The following is a 19,024-nucleotide window of genomic DNA, read 5'->3' as shown; positions in this document are numbered from 1 at the left end:
TGACCCATTTAAAATTACCATCAGGTAATTTGATTTTTATGGGTCTTTTGAGAAGAGTAATGGTTTGAAATAAATGAATATTAGGTGACATATGATCTGAAGCTCCAGTATCCAATATCTAATCTTTCTCAAAATTGAAATCATTATAAACATGTGTCAAGTTCTTGAGTGAAGCATTGAAAGATATACCTAAATACTGTGTTGAACAACCTGCAGTATCAGTTTCAATGTTTTTGCCTTTAAACATCCTCATCATCTCTTGACAAATAGCATTGACCATCTTCTGATCTAAGTCAACCCTTGTATTACCAATTTCTTTTTCACACTCTAGGTTAAAAGGAGTATCCTTCTGCATATAACCACCATAATCAGTAGTAACTTGAGCAGCAACTTTGCCATTTCTCTTTCCCTTCTTTCCTTTGTACCAATCAGGATAGCCAATCCTTTCAAAGCATTGTTCATAAGTATGTCCTTCTTGATTACAAAAGGTACATTTCTTATCTTCTTTTCCTTCTTTAACAAACCTTTTATAGCCAGCAGGAGAAGAAGCATTCTTATTGTGTTGATTGGCAAAGAAAGCAGTAGGATCACAGTCATGATGAGTGACTTGTTTCTGCCTTTCAACTTGTTGAACAATATAATAAGCTTTGTTGATATTAGGTAGTGGATCCATAGACAGAATTTGATTCCTAACTGGTTCAAATTCATCATTTAGCTTCATTAGAAACTGCATAAGCTTGGACCTACTATCAATCTCAAGAAACTTTTCAGTTATTCCACAAGTACACTCTCTCATTTTCCCACAGCTACACATTGGAATACCATTCAAGCTATGATGTTCATCCCAAAACCTCTTCAATTTATTGTAGTAAGCAACAACACTCATACTCCCTTGAGTAACCTTACTTAATTCACGTTCAACTTGATAGATCAAAGGAGCATTACTTTGACTATATCGTTCCTCCAACTCTTTCCACAAACCACTAGCAGATGTAGCATACAAGAAAGACTCAGACAATTCAGCTACCATAGAATTCAATATCCAACAAGTAACCATATAATCACATCTAGTTCACCTTTGGAAATTAACATCAATAATAGCAGGTTTTGGCAATGTACCATCTATAAACTCTAATTTGAGTTTCGCACCTAACGCCATCTTAATCGTACGACTCCAACCAAGGAAATTTCCACCATTAAATGGTGTATTAGTGAGAGTCATACCTGGATGATCAGAATTAGCCAGGCATAATGGATCATTAACAGTATTTTGTTGTGCGTCAGTATGAACATCTGTAACCGCCATGATTTCACAACTGAAAACCTTCAATTACTGCAATCGAACAAAAGGCACAAATTCAATTTTGACCTAATCGTAATATGCAGAGCAAAATCGACGAAGAATCACAGGATCACGGCTCCATGGAGCTCTGATACCATATAAACGAAAGCGTAATTGTAAAAATTGTATGAAAAATGAATTAAGATCAGAGATGATTACAAGCTCGATCTATATGATCTGTTAATTAACTCTTAACCGATTTAACAACCTATTTAAGCTATCTAAACCGCCTAAACTAACAATTACGAATAAATTACATATTGGACCCCTGTACTTTTACATATTTACAAAACTAATCATAAACTTTCATAATACTCTATAGAACCACCTATTAGTAAAGTCCAAAATCTTCCTATGACATCTTAAGTACACTTTAACACACTCTATAATCATACAATATACAAACGTTTAAGTAATTTAAGTATAGACACATCAACAAAAATGAGTAATTCAGAGTGATATGAAAACTTAGACATGAGACATACAGATACAATCGATTGCTAACATATTGCTAAACTTCACTTATGAAAGACTGTAAGTCTTATTTTGTAATAAGTTGACTTAGTACCTAATAAGCTTAACATCCCAATCAATCCCAATATTCCAAACCTTAATTATCAAAAGATAGGTAAAAACAGTAAATTCAGAGTGATATAAACAAAAGTTAACAATGATCATATACAATACAACTAAATATGTATTAAACAATTCCAAAACTCAGGTATAGATACATCAACAGTAACTTAAGAGTGATATGAACAGAATTTAACACTAATAACATACAAATTTAGTCAGATATACGAGGTATATCAATCAATCAGACAATTACAAAAATCAAGTATCAAAACACCAACAAAACAGTGAATTCAAAGTGACATAAACAGAAGTTAACACTAATAACATACAAAATTAGTAATATAAACTTAGCATATCAATCAATCAAAAATTAATAATTTCAAGTATCAAACAATCATTAGAATCAGTGAATTCATAGTGATATAAACATAAGTTAACACTAATAACATATAAATTGGTAAAATAATCTTAACATTTCAACAACTCAGGAAATTTCTAAAGTCAAGTACCACAACGTAATAAAACGGTAAATTATAGTGATATAAACGGAAGTTAACATTGGTAACACAGATAATAAGTAGTTAAAAACATACGTAAAAATATAAAAATATAAAAATATTAAATAAATTGGATTACGTTGTGTTCAGTCATCTTGAGAAGATGAAAAGGTCAATAAGAAGGTGAGGTAGTCGTGAACATGATGTTGAGTAACAGAAGGATTCCGTTGTACTGAAGAAGGAAGAAAATGATGATGGAGCTCCACAACAATGGAAGACATAAGAATTTGAGGTAAAATAGGAATATAAATTAAGTGATGAACGATGAGAGTATTGTAATGTAACAGTAAGTATATATGTGGAGAGTAATATTATGAGGGAGAATTAGGGTTTGTGTCACTATCTGTAAAGAATATTTGTAGTGAAATGATCAGAAAAAGGAAAAGGGGGCAAAAACTTGTTGGTGTGAGTAGTGGCCATACTGAAGATATTGTGTAGAGCCTAAATCGAATTTTTCAAGCCAGTTTTTAAAATTCATAAAAATTTCATTTCATGGCGTATCTTTTTATTTTTATTATTCTTTATTTGTGTTTATGTAATTATTTATCTATTTAAACTTGTTGGTGTGAGTGATGGACACAGGAAAGGAATTGGTGTGGAGGGTTAAGTAGTGGAAAGAATATAAATACGAGTATTTATCTAATTCTACTGTTACGGTAAAAATTGTACATTAATAATAACAATAACAATAATAATAAACAATAAACAATACCAATATGCATATATACAGTTATACAGTTATTATATAATAATAATGATAATAATAATAATAATAATAATAATAATAATAATAATAATAATAATAATAATAATAATAATAATAATACTCATAGTTTTTATTTTTATTTGATTTGAAATATATTTATATTTATTAAGTTTCAGATTTTGTTGTTTTATTAAGAAAAAATAACTAAATAATTGAGAATAATAATAATTAAAACTTTTAGTGATATTTATTAACTATTTTCTTAAAAGTCTATTTCAAGACATATATAAATGGCAATGTGAACTTTTTATGAAATGAATAAAATATTTAAAATAATATGTAATATACTATAGTAGTAACAAAATAAATAAACATGTAAAAAATAATTTGTTACTTTATTATATTATTATATTATTCAAGAACAAACTATTATTATACATACAATATAATAAAATTATAATTATCACGACTTTTACCGTATAACAAAAATAAAATTAGCATGTTATTTTTTTTTTCCTAATTGTTGAAACAAAAGTACCATAATAACTAAAAAACTAAGAGCAATTTAATTTATAGATTAATTTCTTTAATATCAACTTACAAACGTTGTGACTATGAACATCGAGTTCTTTTTACCACCGTGTTTAATTACAGTTGGAAATTTTTTGTATATTTTCATGACAAATGAACTTAACATTTTACAAATACCAAATTATGCCACCTAATTTTAATGTAAATGACCTATAGTGTAATTTATATATAGTTTTAGATATACCAAAATTATGCCACTTAACTTTAATGTAATTAACCTATAGTAAAATCTATATTTAATTCATTAATTATATTTTAACATTATTTTTATGTAAAGTTAATAGGATTTTTTTAGGGGGATGATTCTCACACACTGTTTTTTTATCCTCACACACTCTTTTACCCTATTATTAGGGAGGAGTTCAAGTAAATTGGTGTGTGAGGATCAAAAAACAGTGTGTGAGAATCATCCCCTTTTTTTAGATACAGATTCAAAGGTTATTTATATTATTCTAGACTATTCTAGTTGGTAATTTCTCGTTTATACATTAATTTGCATGTTGCGTCCCTGTCATTATTTCTTAGCTCTGGTGGTCACTTGATTTTACAAATGTTGCTTTGGTGGTCCCATCGTCTATTTTATGTTAAAGATTTTCGTTAATTGCCATTACGTGATTACCACATAATTTTGTTTCATACTGTTTATTTCATTTTAAACGACATCACGTGATAACACTTGACCGGTTTTTTAATGAGAAAAATCTGGAGGGACCACCAATGTAACACTTTTAAAATTGAGGGATCACCTGGGCTAAAAAAATAATGACAGGTTCGTGACATGTAAATTGAATAATTGTTGTACAAATGTTGAATCACCGCCACAAAAAGTCATTACTATAATATTATAATATAAAATATAATAATTATAAAATATCAGCAATAATAATAATAGTTAATAATATAATATAATATAATATAATATAATATAATATATCAACATGCATTAGGTTAATGGATGATTCTCACACACACTTTTTTGATCCTCACACACTAATTGAGTATTATTAGAAGAGTAAAAGGTTAAAATAGATGTGTGAGGATGAAAAAAGTGTGTGTGAGAATCATCCGAGATAAGTATTTAAATAATTTATTTAGATTTTAGGCCGTTAACCAGACGTTTTGTAACGAACTCTAGATAGAATACAAGTGAAAGATATGGCGTGTGCCTGTATGCGCCATTGGAGCGCCATCAGGTCTCCGACGGTATCTTCCGCTGCTGTTCCATTGGAAACCGTCAATTCAAGGGTTCTCGTACTCGGCGGAACTGGTAGAATCGGTGGTTCTACCGCCATCGCTCTCTCCAACCTCTCACCTGACCTCCGCATCATCATTGCTGGTCGCAACAGGTACTTCCCTTCCCTTTCCACTTTAAATTCCCCCAATATTTACCAGTAATTAGTACTCCTCTTCAATTTTACTCTGTTTGATATAGTACCTTCGTTTCAATTAAACTGTACAGTAGAATTCAGATAATATGATACATATATACATAATACATACATATACATATACCTATACATATACATATTTGATATTCTTACACTCCGTTGTGCAGGAGTATACGAAGTGTAAGAATGAGTTGAAACAGAAAATAATCTTTTGTGTTATATTTTTTTTTTTTTTTTACATGAATGAATCAGAGCTTATTTATATACTTAAAGAGTATGGATATTCAAATGTTCATCAATAGATTTTGTCGATTTCAACCGTATAGTATTAAATCTAAACACATTGAAGGAAGTAATAAAAGTTGTGAACAAAGTTGGACGTCTATAATCGCAATACACTCTCCAAGCTAGTTACATTTTGATTGCATAAAATTGGAACTATAACTTATGATTAGAAAGTTTAGATGTACCTTTCAATTACAATTCAGTTTCGCATCCGATGGCGTGGATATATGTGTAACAAAATGAAGTGACGATATTCGATGTGTACTAAACTTAAACTTCAAAAATGTCGGTGCGTTATGATAAACATAAGTTATAACCGAAAAGTATGATTAGAATATTAAGGTTTACTTCTAATTACAATTCTATTTCACATTGGATGGCCTTTATGTAAAGCCAATGTATGTTCAAGATTTCAGTTGTAAACAACATAAACTACTTCAGTTATTTACTAGTGTGAATTGTTTCTTACCGAGAAGTTATTAATCATCAGACTTCATATATGTCATCACAATTTTTACAAATATTTTATTAGATCAGTTGATAACCTAAACGATTGAAAGGAGTTCGTTTATTTAAAGTTTTCCTTAGGTAAATTTTTCTTAGTATATTTTACTTGGATGACAACATAACCTATATTTTGAATATAATTTTGTGTTCCAGGGAAAAAGGTGCTAGTATGGTGGACGCAATTGGGAAGAACGCCGAGTTTGCTGAATTCGATATAAATGACGATAAACTTCTGGAGTCTGCTTTGGCTGGTATGTTAGCTCTTCAAAAATATATAAGAATTTTGCATTGTGTCTGCTACTTGAAATTAATAGTCTAAATCACTTGAATATTTTCCTATTAGTTTAAAACTTTATCATATACACATTCTACCTCTGCAGATGTCGATCTTGTGGTACATGCTGCAGGGCCATTCCAACAAACAGAGAATTGCAGAGTTTTGGAAGCTGCTATACGGGCCAAGGTGAGAATAAGGTAAAACTAAATCGAGGATTTCTTTAGTCTATTTTGTATTATATACTGTAGTTCTCAAAATTCAAAAATACGTGTAGGGAATTTTTTTTTTTTTTTTTTTTTTTATTTAACTACACTTTGTCTCTAATATTTTTCTGGTGTCAGACAGCATATCTCGACGTGTGCGATGATACAAATTACGCATTACGTGCAAAATCATTAATGAATGAAGCATTGGCTGCAAAAGTTCCAGCAATAACTACTGGCGGAATCTATCCAGGAGTGAGCAACGGTACAAAGTTGTTTGATTGCATAACCAAAGATGTTTTTTTTCCTTGTAAAATTTTTATACAATTACATATTAACATAATTGTTACCTATTTATCCTGATAGTGATGGCAGCAGAGCTAGTACGTGTGGCAAAAGGTGAAAACAAGGGTGAGCCTGAACGACTAAGGTATTACGCATTTTGCAATTGTTCCTTGTAATGAAGTTGTTATGTTTTTTATTTCACATTTACTGTCAAAAAAAAAAAATAATAATAATAATAATAATTGTAACAGGTGCATATATTGTTGTAAAACTCAAATAGAAGAAACCAATAGCCATTATTATATAATGTAATGTTTGTCTCAGATTCTACTACTACACAGCAGGAACTGGTGGTGCTGGCCCAACAATATTAGCCACTAGTTTTTTACTTCTAGGAGAGGAGGTTATTGCATATAATAAAGGTCTGCTTCATAGGGAACTTGTAGAGGTTAATTTATTCTAACTTATATTTATATGCTTGTCTTCAAGCTTAATTATTCATGTTTCATGATGCTAATGATTTAGGAATTTTTATCTTAGGAGAAAAAATCAAGTTAAGGCCATACAGTGGAATGGTCAACATTGACTTCGGAAAAGGAATTGGAAAGAAAGATGTGTATCTCTTGTAAGTTTTGAATTTCTACCTTCATACCCATCTGCAAAACTGCCCTGCAGATAACTGTGTTTGGAATATAAAATCTTTTAGACATTATACTCAACGATGAATATGAACACATGAACCAAGGGACTTTGACTACTATCTTACTCATGAAATCTTTTTTGTTTGCAGGAATTTGCCAGAGGTGAGTAGCACCCATCAGATTCTAAAAGTTCCAACTGTCAGTGCTCGATTTGGAACTGCACCGTTTTTCTGGAACTGGGCAATGGACGCAATGACACGTTTCATACCTTCTGTAAGATGTGAATCTGAAGATCGTAATCAATTTCTTTACAATAGTGGCAAAATGGGCAAGTCGGGCTAGTTGGGTAATGGGTTTGGGTCAATACATGTACATCTGTTTTTACATGTCCAAAGGGTAGGATAGTTACCTATGCTCGTTAATGATTTATTTAGTCTTACAGTTTCTTACACACTATAATTTGAAAGCCTCCAACTTGAAAACTGTTGATTAACATTCCAACTTATACAAATCATCTTACATGTTTTTTATTTATTTATTTATTTATTTATTTTGCCTAAAGACTCATCTTACATGTTTCCTTGCAATATTATAGGAAGTTTTGAGAGACAGAAGCAAAGTACAAGAGATGGTTCAGTTATTTGATCCAGTAGTTCGTGTGATAGATGGCTATGCTGGAGAGCGCGTCTCACTAAGAGTAACTCAATTAAATCACTTTATCTTTCAAGAAAATCATCTAGCTTTATAAGACATTCACAATCTCAGTTTACTAATGTAACTTCATATTTCTTTTCTTCTTTTTCCATAGGTTGATTTGGAGTGTTCAGGCGGAAAGCATACAATCGGTATTTTCACACATAAAAGACTCTCTGTGTAAGTCATACAAGACTTCTTGTAGAATAATTGGTGACCTGTTGTTAAAGCTATAATTATTTCTGCTGCATTTTTATATATGAAAACAAATGGTATATTGTTAGAGTTATACAGTATTGAATTAGTTTCTTACATACAAATCCATGTATGGCGTTGTAAGCACGAGTACATAACAGGCGAACTTTGACTCATATCCCCCGCTTGAGTAGTTTTATTTTCAAATATTATTATTTTTACTGTATTTGTCTGTTCTGCTTATCATTGAAATGCAGCTAGAATAGACTGATCTGTATTATACATGCTTAAATGCTTTCCAGATCAGCTGGTTATTCGACAGCTGCATTTGCTCTTGCTGTTCTTGAGGGAAGCACACAACCAGGCGTATGGTTTCCCGAAGAGGTACACATTACAGCATGACAATAACATAAACTAGTTAACAAACTTTCTATGTTTATATGCACTTATGCGATGCGATTCCATTATATATGTATAGCCTGAAGGGATAGCCATTGAGGCGCGTGAACTTCTTCTTGAACGAGCTGCACAAGGAACAATTAATTTCGCAATGCACAAGTACTATTCTTCCATTCCCTTCATAACGTACGAGTTTAAAGTTTTAACGAATAAAAAAAATTAAGTCTTTGATTATTTTATGTCTGCAGGTCTCCATGGATGGTGGAAACAAATCCTAAGGAGCTTGGACTTGGAATATATGTGTAATATCTCAACAAATTTCTCCAGATTCACCCACACCATACACCAGATTTTACTACAGAAAACAAAGCAATTTAATATGTACAAAGCTGAGACTTGATTGTACAAAACGACAATCACACGAGAAACCTATGCTAAACACATATCATTGAAACATGAAAAAAAAAAAAAAAAACTGTGCTCTATTGTCAGGATCTTGTAGAAACTCGCATTACAGTATACACACCAGGTCAGGATCTTGTAGAAACTCGCATTACAGTATACACACCAGAAACGCACACATAACACACATGAAGGTTCGTGGTAGGACCCAATAACACATCAAACATGCAACAGGTCGCTTGATCAAATCTACAAGTCAGTTAACGTTCCTTTTGTTAACCGGCATACTCAACTGTGTTGGCAAGTTTGTAACAGAGTAAACACAGTTTGTTCACACCAAAGCAAAAAGTCATTCACCAGAAACCTCAACCTTAGAGGCTCTCCTCAAGGTCATTTAATTTTCTGAAACCATGATTGCCAATTTCCATGCATGGTTGGCTCATGGTTGACTTGTACGGCAATAATGCTTGGACTTTTAAAAATGAAGATCTTTTTTACTGAAACCCATTACTAGTATTTAGAATACCTATACGAGGAACCATACTTTTTTTCTGAATCTGTATACTGGGTATTGCCGTAGGGTCTCCAAGAATCTTGCCATTGATATCCACTCGCGCTTCGTTCATATACAGAATTTTGGACATCTGTAGCCATTCTTGAAGACTTGCTTCTAGTAAATTTATTAGTTTCTTTTCTCGCCTCTTCGTCTTCATCATATCGTGCCCTCTAGAAAAGACAACGGAACACGTTAAGATACACGTCAAAACAAAGGGAGAGAATGAGAGAAAGTGAGAGTGAACTTACTTTAGAAGGGTTGGAAAGAACAGCATATGCTTCTCCAATCATTTTGAAAAGCCTTTCAGCATCTTTATGGACATTTTCAGCTATTTCCTTCCATATTCCATCATCTCCATCATCACTTCTCACAAGTGACTGGGCAACCTGCATCATCAAAACATGATTTTCAACACGGCAAAGACCAAATTTTCTCTACAATGGGTTGGGTGATGAATAACTTCTAACACATGTTGAGTTGACCCGAAACACTTATGCTAGATTGATCAAAAAATGAATCTCAGAGTTCTTGGCAACTGTTGATCTTATCTTTCTTATGTTAGAAATAAAACACACACCTAATTGGCCCATTCATAAGCAAAATACATATTGGATACTTTTTGCGCATTCAATCCATTTTCCTCTTAACCAAAAATATCGATTTTCCTTCTTTGACCATCTAGAGATAAAAGATACAACTCAATCAATATTTCAGAAGTTCAGTGCAACCTTATCAGGATGATGTCTGAGTGCAGCTTTCCTATATGCCTTTTTAATATCTGGAGCTGAAGCAGCTGATTCAACACCCCTGTAAATTTCAAAACAATATCATTCATCACTTCATAAAGGAAATAAAATAATAATGTTATTAGGCATGTGGAAATAGCTTACAATATGAGGTACATATTTAATGGGATCCCCTTTCTTGATTGTTCTTCGACATTTGAAAGTTGTAGTTGAGTTTGCTTTAGCTCATTTATAATGCTTAATCTATCCAATGCTACAGACAGATCACCCTTATCCTCCACCTGTGTTGTTAGAAGAGAGATCAGTCTCCGTAGATCTTTTGATGCCTGTCCATGGTCTCTAATCATCTCATACAAGCTGGCCCGTCTAGATATTGCCTGCATTAGTATTGTTCTAATCATATCATAATCTTTTACCATCTACCGGAAAGTAATCTTTTACCATCTACCGGTAAGTATTAAAGAAAAAATGGTTGCGAAGATGGGAATAAATAATTGTGACGCACGTCAAGCATCTAGTCCAAAGTCTATTTCTTATAAATGGTAGTCTAATCTAATTAGTGAATGAAGCAAAGTGTTGGCACATTGGTGGTGACCTGACTTCCTACAAGGGAGGTCAGGGGTTCAACTCCCATGTTCTGCAAAAATATTTCCATTGTGGTTACCCGTTCATTTATATGAGCCTCACCCGAGGGAGTTTTACCACACGCGATGCCCTTGTGGATTCATCGTGAGGTTTCCCCTATGGGGCGGTAGGAGTGTATTGGTTTGTCTAGAGAAATGATCGGGTTGGTGGGTTCCGACATCGCATTCGGACCCCGTCAGTGACTCCTAACGGCCGTTCAAAAAAAAATTTATTAGTGCATGAAACCTCCTAAATCATCGGTATGTGTTTATAATTTTCAGAGAAAATGTTTGTGGGTCAACTGAACCGCCCCGTTTACCAACTGCACTGCGCACATTAGATGGTGCGTCTCAGCTAAACCTGTTTTGATCCATTACGCATCCCACCATCTTGCCACCATTGATATCACTGGGTCAATCGACATTGTAGTAAAAATCTCAGGATATATCATTTGTTACATCACGAACCTTGACATAGTTAGGATCGAGGGCTATAGCTAAGCAGCAATCTGCAATGGCATCTGTAATTTGCCCCAAACCTCTGTATGCTGCAGCTCGGTTACAAAAGCATATCGATGCAAATGGACGAGATTCAACATTGCATGATAACGCAGCAGTGTATTGTTCAACTGCTTCTGCATGTTTTCCTGATTTGTATGCTTCATTTCCTGCTTTCTGCACACATAAACACAGATCTAATCATAACATACAGTTCTCAACCTCTTTTTAAAGCTTGAACATTGGTGGTCAAGAGAGTCTTTGTTCGGGTTGTAAAAAACATCAACTGTTTACACTCGAGGAAAAGAGTGTAGCATACCATGAAGACTTAAATGAATTGTAAAATATAAATGATGCCACTATACACATACCATCAAACTTATCAATTTACAATATTGGCTTGATAATATGACACAACAATCAGTCTTAATCTTACATTCTATTTCTTTTACTGGGTTGTCCTCCTTTCATGTCATATAATCATCATACATCAGCGAATTATGAATTTGATGGTAGATTTAGTAGCCATCATACTTCTTATTAACTACAACGTTCGGATAAACATCCAATGTATAGTGTATGTCATTCTTGATCCAAATAAGGGATTGCTTGTAACTAGTTATTAGTTAGTAAGCTATAAGGGTTTTCCTTGTTCGAGTTACCCGAAAGGGTGAATATTCCAACCCCATGTTGTATGTGGCCTAGCCGGATTACTTTGTGGACGTTTTCAACCCTTCCCTGGCCACCACAAGATTTGAACCTCAGACTTCTTGCAAGGATCAGGGGCCCAACCATTGGGCAATCTTGTGATATGGTTAGTTGCTTATAACTAAAGTGGGGGCCCAACCACCGGGCAATTGTGATGGTTAGTTGCTTATAACTAAAGAACTCTACATGAAATAAATTGAATAAAAATCAAGTATAAATGAATTTAGTTAGTAAGTCATTATTAGTCATGGGACATCAACAAAGTTAAAAGTACTTATGATCAAAAGCTTGGAAATAGGAAAAAAAGAGACTTGTTACATGCTTTTGTATTTGTGCATCTTTTACTGTGTTAAACCCATACCTTCCAAGATAAAAGCTCACGTATTGTTCCAGCTAAAGGTATTGCTGGTTCCTCACTCGCATTTCCTGCCCTGGAAAATCAATGACACGAGTATATCAACTTTAGCGTTGCCTGCTTCAAATCAAGTGAAAAAAAAGCCAAAAGAACATAAAAAAGGAAAAAAAAGCTTTCTTGTGTAGCATTTATGTAGCTGAAAAAGAGACAAAAGGGATACCTTTCATTTAAATGGCTTGAATTCTCTTGTTTATTGATAAATTCGAGAGCCTCATCCAGCCTTCCTAGATAAAAATAGGATCTAACAATGAGGTGCAGTTTCCATACCATAGGTGAAGAACTAGTAGTTGTGTTGACTTCATCGGAAGTAAGAGTCTGTTCGCACACCCGAATGACCTGTTCATATCTCCTCAACTGCAAAATCGGAAGAACTCACAATAAACATGGGGTCCATTTGACCCAACAAATTCAACTTAAAACCATGTGTGAAAATAAACACAAGGCCATTGAATACAATTACAAAGCCAACTCTTTAGGTTTAATAATAACACTAACCATGAAAAGAGCTTCTGCTTTCATCTGATGCAATTTCTCTGAGCAGCTGCTGATCTGTAACGCTTCATTAATAACTCTCAATGCACATTCTAAGTCTTCAGAAGATCGTCTATTGAATAGATCAGTGCATTTCTTAGTGCACTCCAACACTTTCTGGACAAATAAAAAAATCAAAAATATTAAAACTTTCCCATATTACCAACTCAGTTTTATATACCTTCCTGATGGTAACATTTTAATGAGATGTGTCTGTGTCAACGTTGCATTACTTGGTGACAAACAGAGTATGGATTAAACTGAACAGAAAATTCATATTACCTGTGCCTTTTCTAGACCCTCAGAGGCCTCTGATAGAAATTTCTTGTCCACGTTGTTATCCGCCTTTAACTGCAAGCACTTCGTATACTGTGTTTTCGCATTTTCAATCTCTCCCATAGCAAGGTAACAACTGCATATATACAAAATATTTACAACAAAAGAAGTTCTAAATGTAAGTATAAATTAAACTAAAGGTCTAGAGTACTAAAATATAGAAAAATTAACGAATGCAAATTAACATGTGAACGTAATGACTAATCTATTCGTAAGTCAAAAACGTATAGATTAAATTATTTTTTTTTTTTTTTTTTTTTTGAAAGGCAATGTTAGTGGTTAGCTCACGAAGTTAATTCACGAAAATCCCCCCCCCCCCCCGAGACTCGAACCCTGGTCTCCTCGAACACCATGTTAACATGGTGACCAATGAGGCAAAGCCCCATTGGCGTATAGATTAAATTATTAATATAAGAAGTATGACTTACTGTGCAGCTCGAACTTGAACCTTGACAAAGTTAGGATCTATGGTAGCAGCCATCAGACAGTCTCCTAAAGCTTCTTTCATTCTTCCAAGAGAGATCCTAGCAGCTGCACGATTGCTATAACAGAGCATTAACGCCTTAAGGCAGTTTCCAGATTTTTCATTTTGAGATACAGAGTTTAACCCTTGTGTGTAACAATCCTCTGCTTTAGCCAAATCACCATTACTATAAGCTTGGTTTCCCCTGATATAATTCACCATTAGTCAGATATGACTATAGAACTGTTAACAATTTTTTTTTTTTTTTTTTTTTTTTTGCAAAATTGACCCTCTTATGGGCAAATGGGCCAGTTTGGGTTATATTTGCCTCGAATGAGCGGGGTTGGTTTTGTTAAAAATTCTTAAAATGGAAATGGTTTAGTGTGTCAAGTAGATCAAAAGGTTCGAATGTCACCAAAAATATATATTCAAACATATATTGGTTCATTTTCAAACAATATTACCATTGAAATACATGTTTTTATTAGCTGAACGAGTTCTACCTTGTTTTTGTTTCAGGAATGTGACATTTTTTCTTTTTCTCCGAGCCCCAAATTGTGATGGGTTAATCGGGTAGGATGATCAAACTTGCTCATTCATACCCTGTTCACTCTTGGAAGTGTACAATTAGTATTGTGATAAACTATATAATATACACGTGAACAATAATTTTGGGCCGGAAAAAGAAGCATTTCTTATCACAGTTCAAAACCAGTAAATTGTTCTGCATTATTAAAAAGATATAATACAAGAAGGTTTTAACAATTTAGTCCAACCCCATCATGTTTTGACGGCCCTTTACGTAACTAGCCCATCATTGACACCTGGCCCACCTATACAGTCAGACTGCTAGTGCTTTAACCTAACATTCATTTGTTAACTAATAAGCTAAAGTGAATAAATATGACAGTATAAGAAAGATTACTGCACCTCAACCGCCATTTCTCACAGGCTTCCTCTGCTAATTTACTGGAAGACGAACTAATCACAGTTTCATGCGTAAAATCTTGTCCATTTACCAGGTTTATGTTATCCTTCTTTAGACGTGATGTAGGCAAATCAACATTCGCAGGTGACAAAAGAGATGAATTCCCCATAATCGGGATCAACTCAGCAGATGAGGAACTGTATGTATCACGAACAAATTTTAAAGGAAGTTTTTTTTTATGCTGACGTGCATCCGATGGAAGTTGACTTTGACTAGAAGAAAATGCAGCAAAGGTAAAGTTACCCTTACTGACATTTTCCGACTTCGAAACAAAATTAAACACACTTTCTTGTATCCCAGATGTTGCAGATGAACTCACATCAGTATCTAGCGCTGTAACAAAACTATCACTATTACATTCCAGATTTTCTTTTGCAGACTTATAGCTTTCGGTTTCACAAGTTTCATCATCAGTTGTAACATTTGATGACATCATATGTGATTCACTCGACACGTTAATTTGTTCATTAACTTGTGAACCATCGTCTGATGTCACAGAAGTTTCTCGTGAAAGTTTATCATCACATGGAGAAATATCCATAGGCGAGTACGTTTCAAAAGTATCCAAATTTCCAGTTCTGTTAAACCCAAAATCTTCTATAACCCGTGATTGACTAACAACGGGTGGTTTTGACTTTCCTTTCTTTTTCTTTGACTTTGACCTAGTAGTATCTTTAACAAATTCTTTCCTACCTTCAAATCTATTCAATCCAGAAAACATATTACTCTTCATATCGGGCGTTTTAAACTCTACATAAGATGGAGCACCGATATCTCCCAATTTACTACTAAACGCAAACTCAGCCATTTTTTCAGATTTACTCGTTGCCTGCAAATTACTACAATCATATACCGAACTTTTCACTTCATTTCGTTCATCGACAGGCTCTTTAATATTCATCTTTTTCATCTCATTTTGTAGCTCAACCTCCACATTACTATTATTGATAACTTGTGAACAACTTTCAATCTTCAACTTATTAATTTCATTTGGCAATTGATCAACGATCGATTCGTCGACACCTTTTAAATTAAACGCGTCATTTTCTTTACTTACATTATCACAATCCTTATTACTATCTATTTTCAAATTCGACATATCGTCAACGATAACATCAGATTTCACACCAAATAAGACCGATTCATACGGACTCCTAAACTGGCTAAACCCTAGACCTCTATCCAATAAATTATTGTTATTAAACTTATTAGGATTATAAGCAGGTGTTTGTTTTCTACTCTTCGCAACCTTTGATCGTGTAACATTTGGACCTGAACTAATCGCCGGTGAATTAAACCTTAAAACGTGATTTGTTTCGTTCAAATTCGAGAATTCGTGACTCGAATTCGATGATGAAGAAGAGTTCATTATTATAATTGTATCGAAATTGACAAAATCTATACGAAAAACTTCAAAAATGAAGAAAACTGACCGGCGATTGAATATTTGAATCTGAATACGCCGGCGTTAATATCTCCGGTGAAATGAAGGTGTTAGTTAATCTGATCAGGTTTGATCATGTAATAACAAATTTCAGGTTTGTTTTGTCAGTTTTGATCTGAAAAAAGAATTTAGATTTAGATTTAGATTGATTTAATTTTGGAAAAAAATGAATGAATGAATGTTTCGAGAGTGAGGGTCATTGGGTTTTTCAATTTTTATTTTATTTTTTAATTATAATTATTTATTTATTATTTAAATTTATAATCATATTATAATTATAATTATAATTATAAATAATTATAATTATTATAATTATAATTATTATAATAATAATATATAATATGATTACTGGGTTTGTGTTCATATGATATACTTGTTTCATGGTGTCCCCATTTCAAAAAGCTTGACTCTTGATTAATATGAAATACATTTTTATTTTTGACCTACATTTTTATTTTTACATTGTAACAAATGACCATGAAAAATTTTCTTTTATAACAAAAATTGCATCGTCCTAACGGTTCAGTTCTAGTTTTTTTTATTCATATTGTAAAAAACTACAATTTCAAATATCTTTTGCTAGATTGAAATCAAATACCTTAACAAGTTTCCGATATGATGTAGACATTTTCTATCGCCTTATATATCATCAATAGAAGATGTCTCTATTACATTTTCATGTTCTATTCTTAAATCCGTGTTGGACGACTTCAGAGATATGCTCAATCTACCAGAGATTAAGGGTGCCGAAGAAATTTCTGATATTGCAAACATGTCGGAGTTCGTTCAAGATTTGGGTTATTTAGATCCGAGGATGAGAATCATTCGTGATTTCAAGAAGAAGCATATTCATTTCAGATGGAGTGTTATTTATGCTATCTTCAATAGATGCTTTCTGATGACTCCAAAAGAAGCAGATATAATTACTATTCCAATGCTGAAAATCTTCTACTCTTTCGTAAGAGGCTGTCATGTGGACTATTGTGAGTTACTTTATGAACTTGTACGACAACAAGTCAACAAACTAAGAACTCAACGGTATGTTCCCCGTGAACGTTTTTTCTGTCTTATGATTGAGTATGCATTAACATCTTGCAGGAGAATCAATATTCTGATTCCTGATACATCTGATCATCCGATTGTTGAGCTTCAGGAAGTTAGAATCTTTTAACCAAAGGTTGCCAACAACAATCATACTGGAGTCATCCCTGCTCATCTATTCAATCTAGCACCAGTCACCGATCATAGGATTACAAAGTACTACGATGAGATATGAGTTGTTCCTCCACCCCTGGTACAATAACCACTAGTTGAACCCGTCCATGACCAGCCCAAGGAATAAATAGGGCACCTTAACAACAACCCAAACCTGGACCTTCCCATCTTGAATCGTCACAACGTAGGGGGTTACTTAAACGTAGTTTGGTGTTTAAGCATCCGGTTAGAACAACTAAACCTAACCCAAAATCGATCACCCCAATAAACCTGAGTGATGAGTCTACACCTAAATTGATAAGGCTAAAAAGGAACATATATTTCATAGCAATATCCCTCCTAAATAATAGGTTTTCATATGTAATTGTATTATATTTTCATTGTAATTGTTTAAATAAATAAGTGCGAAGACAAAAGGCGAAAACGAAGATTTGAAGACGCAAACGTCCAAAAAAGCTCAAATGTACAAGATACAATCCAAGTGGTTCAAATTATTGATGAGAAACGTCTAAAAATGACAAGAGTACAAGTTACAAAACGCAAAGTACAAGATATTAAATTGTACGCAAGGACGTTCGAAAATCCGAAACCGGTACCCGAGCCAACTATCAACGCTCGACGCAACGGAGCTGAAAGTACAAGTCAACTATGCACAAGAATATAATATAATATTTAAATAATTCATAATAAGAATAATAATAAATAATAAAAAGTTGTTAATTGAGCATAGTTAAGGGGTCATAAGTGAAAATTTCAAATCAACATTTGCCTATAAAATGGAATTCACGTAGTAATGAAAATGTACACCTTTTTCCAATCTTCTTTCTTTCTTATGTAATTTATATTTATATTTATAATATTAAGTTTAATTTAAGATTAATAATAATTGGGTTATTGTAAGAAATGTTTTACGGGTTTTAAAGTAGGAACTCTGTCCGTGTAACGCTACGCGATTAATAATCACTGTAAGTTATGTTCTTCCTTTTTAAATTAATGTCTCGTAACTAAATTATTATTATGCTTATTTAAGCCAAAGTAATCGTGATGTTTGACTAAATATTAAGACGGGGTTATTGGATTTTGTACCATAATTAAGGTTTGGGCAAAAGACCGACACTTGTGGAAATTGGACTATTGACTATTAATAGATGGGGGGTATTGTCTAATTGAGTGACAACTCATTGGAGTCTGTCGAACCTATCTTCAAATTAATTATCCTAATAATTAATAATGATTATGGTTGTCCTATTTAGTGACGTTCATATGGAATCTATTATAATCATTTAATTAATTATTCGGGTTGGGTAATTGATTATTCAAACTGATCAAGTGGGTAAATTAATATTCATATCTAATCAAAACAGGGGTAGATTACATACAGTGATAACTGGTGTAATTGTTGACAGAAGTGATAACTGCGTCACAGTTTAAATCCTTAATTAGTTGGAATATTT

General features: G+C 33.2%; 2 protein-coding genes across 2 annotated transcripts; one reads left to right on the top strand and one right to left on the bottom strand.

Annotated features, from left to right (window-relative positions):
- The first annotated feature begins 4,881 nt into the window (after positions 1-4,881).
- LOC139851969 (uncharacterized) lies at positions 4,882-9,338 on the top strand. The gene is made up of 13 exons (XM_071841166.1): positions 4,882-5,118; positions 6,106-6,203; positions 6,333-6,415; positions 6,571-6,697; positions 6,799-6,862; positions 7,042-7,139; positions 7,258-7,342; positions 7,508-7,631; positions 7,954-8,055; positions 8,167-8,231; positions 8,549-8,630; positions 8,725-8,804; positions 8,894-9,338. Exons 1-13 carry the CDS (start codon positions 4,928-4,930, stop codon positions 8,949-8,951), a joined length of 1,257 nt encoding a protein of 418 aa, XP_071697267.1. The 5' UTR covers positions 4,882-4,927; the 3' UTR covers positions 8,952-9,338.
- Positions 9,339-9,434: 96 nt separating this feature from the next.
- LOC139855853 (uncharacterized) lies at positions 9,435-16,500 on the bottom strand. Its single transcript, XM_071845096.1, has 11 exons — positions 14,854-16,500; positions 13,889-14,128; positions 13,407-13,536; positions 13,089-13,241; positions 12,754-12,947; positions 12,540-12,609; positions 11,441-11,647; positions 10,494-10,726; positions 10,332-10,410; positions 9,852-9,989; positions 9,435-9,773 (listed from the first exon to the last, which is right to left on the bottom strand). Exons 1-11 carry the CDS (start codon positions 16,278-16,280, stop codon positions 9,558-9,560), a joined length of 3,087 nt encoding a protein of 1,028 aa, XP_071701197.1. The 5' UTR covers positions 16,281-16,500; the 3' UTR covers positions 9,435-9,557.
- Between the last annotated feature and the right edge of the window lie 2,524 nt (positions 16,501-19,024).

Source organism: Rutidosis leptorrhynchoides, chromosome 6 (genome assembly GCF_046630445.1).
Source record: "Rutidosis leptorrhynchoides isolate AG116_Rl617_1_P2 chromosome 6, CSIRO_AGI_Rlap_v1, whole genome shotgun sequence".
Lineage (NCBI taxonomy): Eukaryota > Viridiplantae > Streptophyta > Magnoliopsida > Asterales > Asteraceae > Rutidosis > Rutidosis leptorrhynchoides.
Note: the sequence above shows the minus strand (reverse complement) of the source record. Positions and strands in the feature narration are given on the sequence as shown.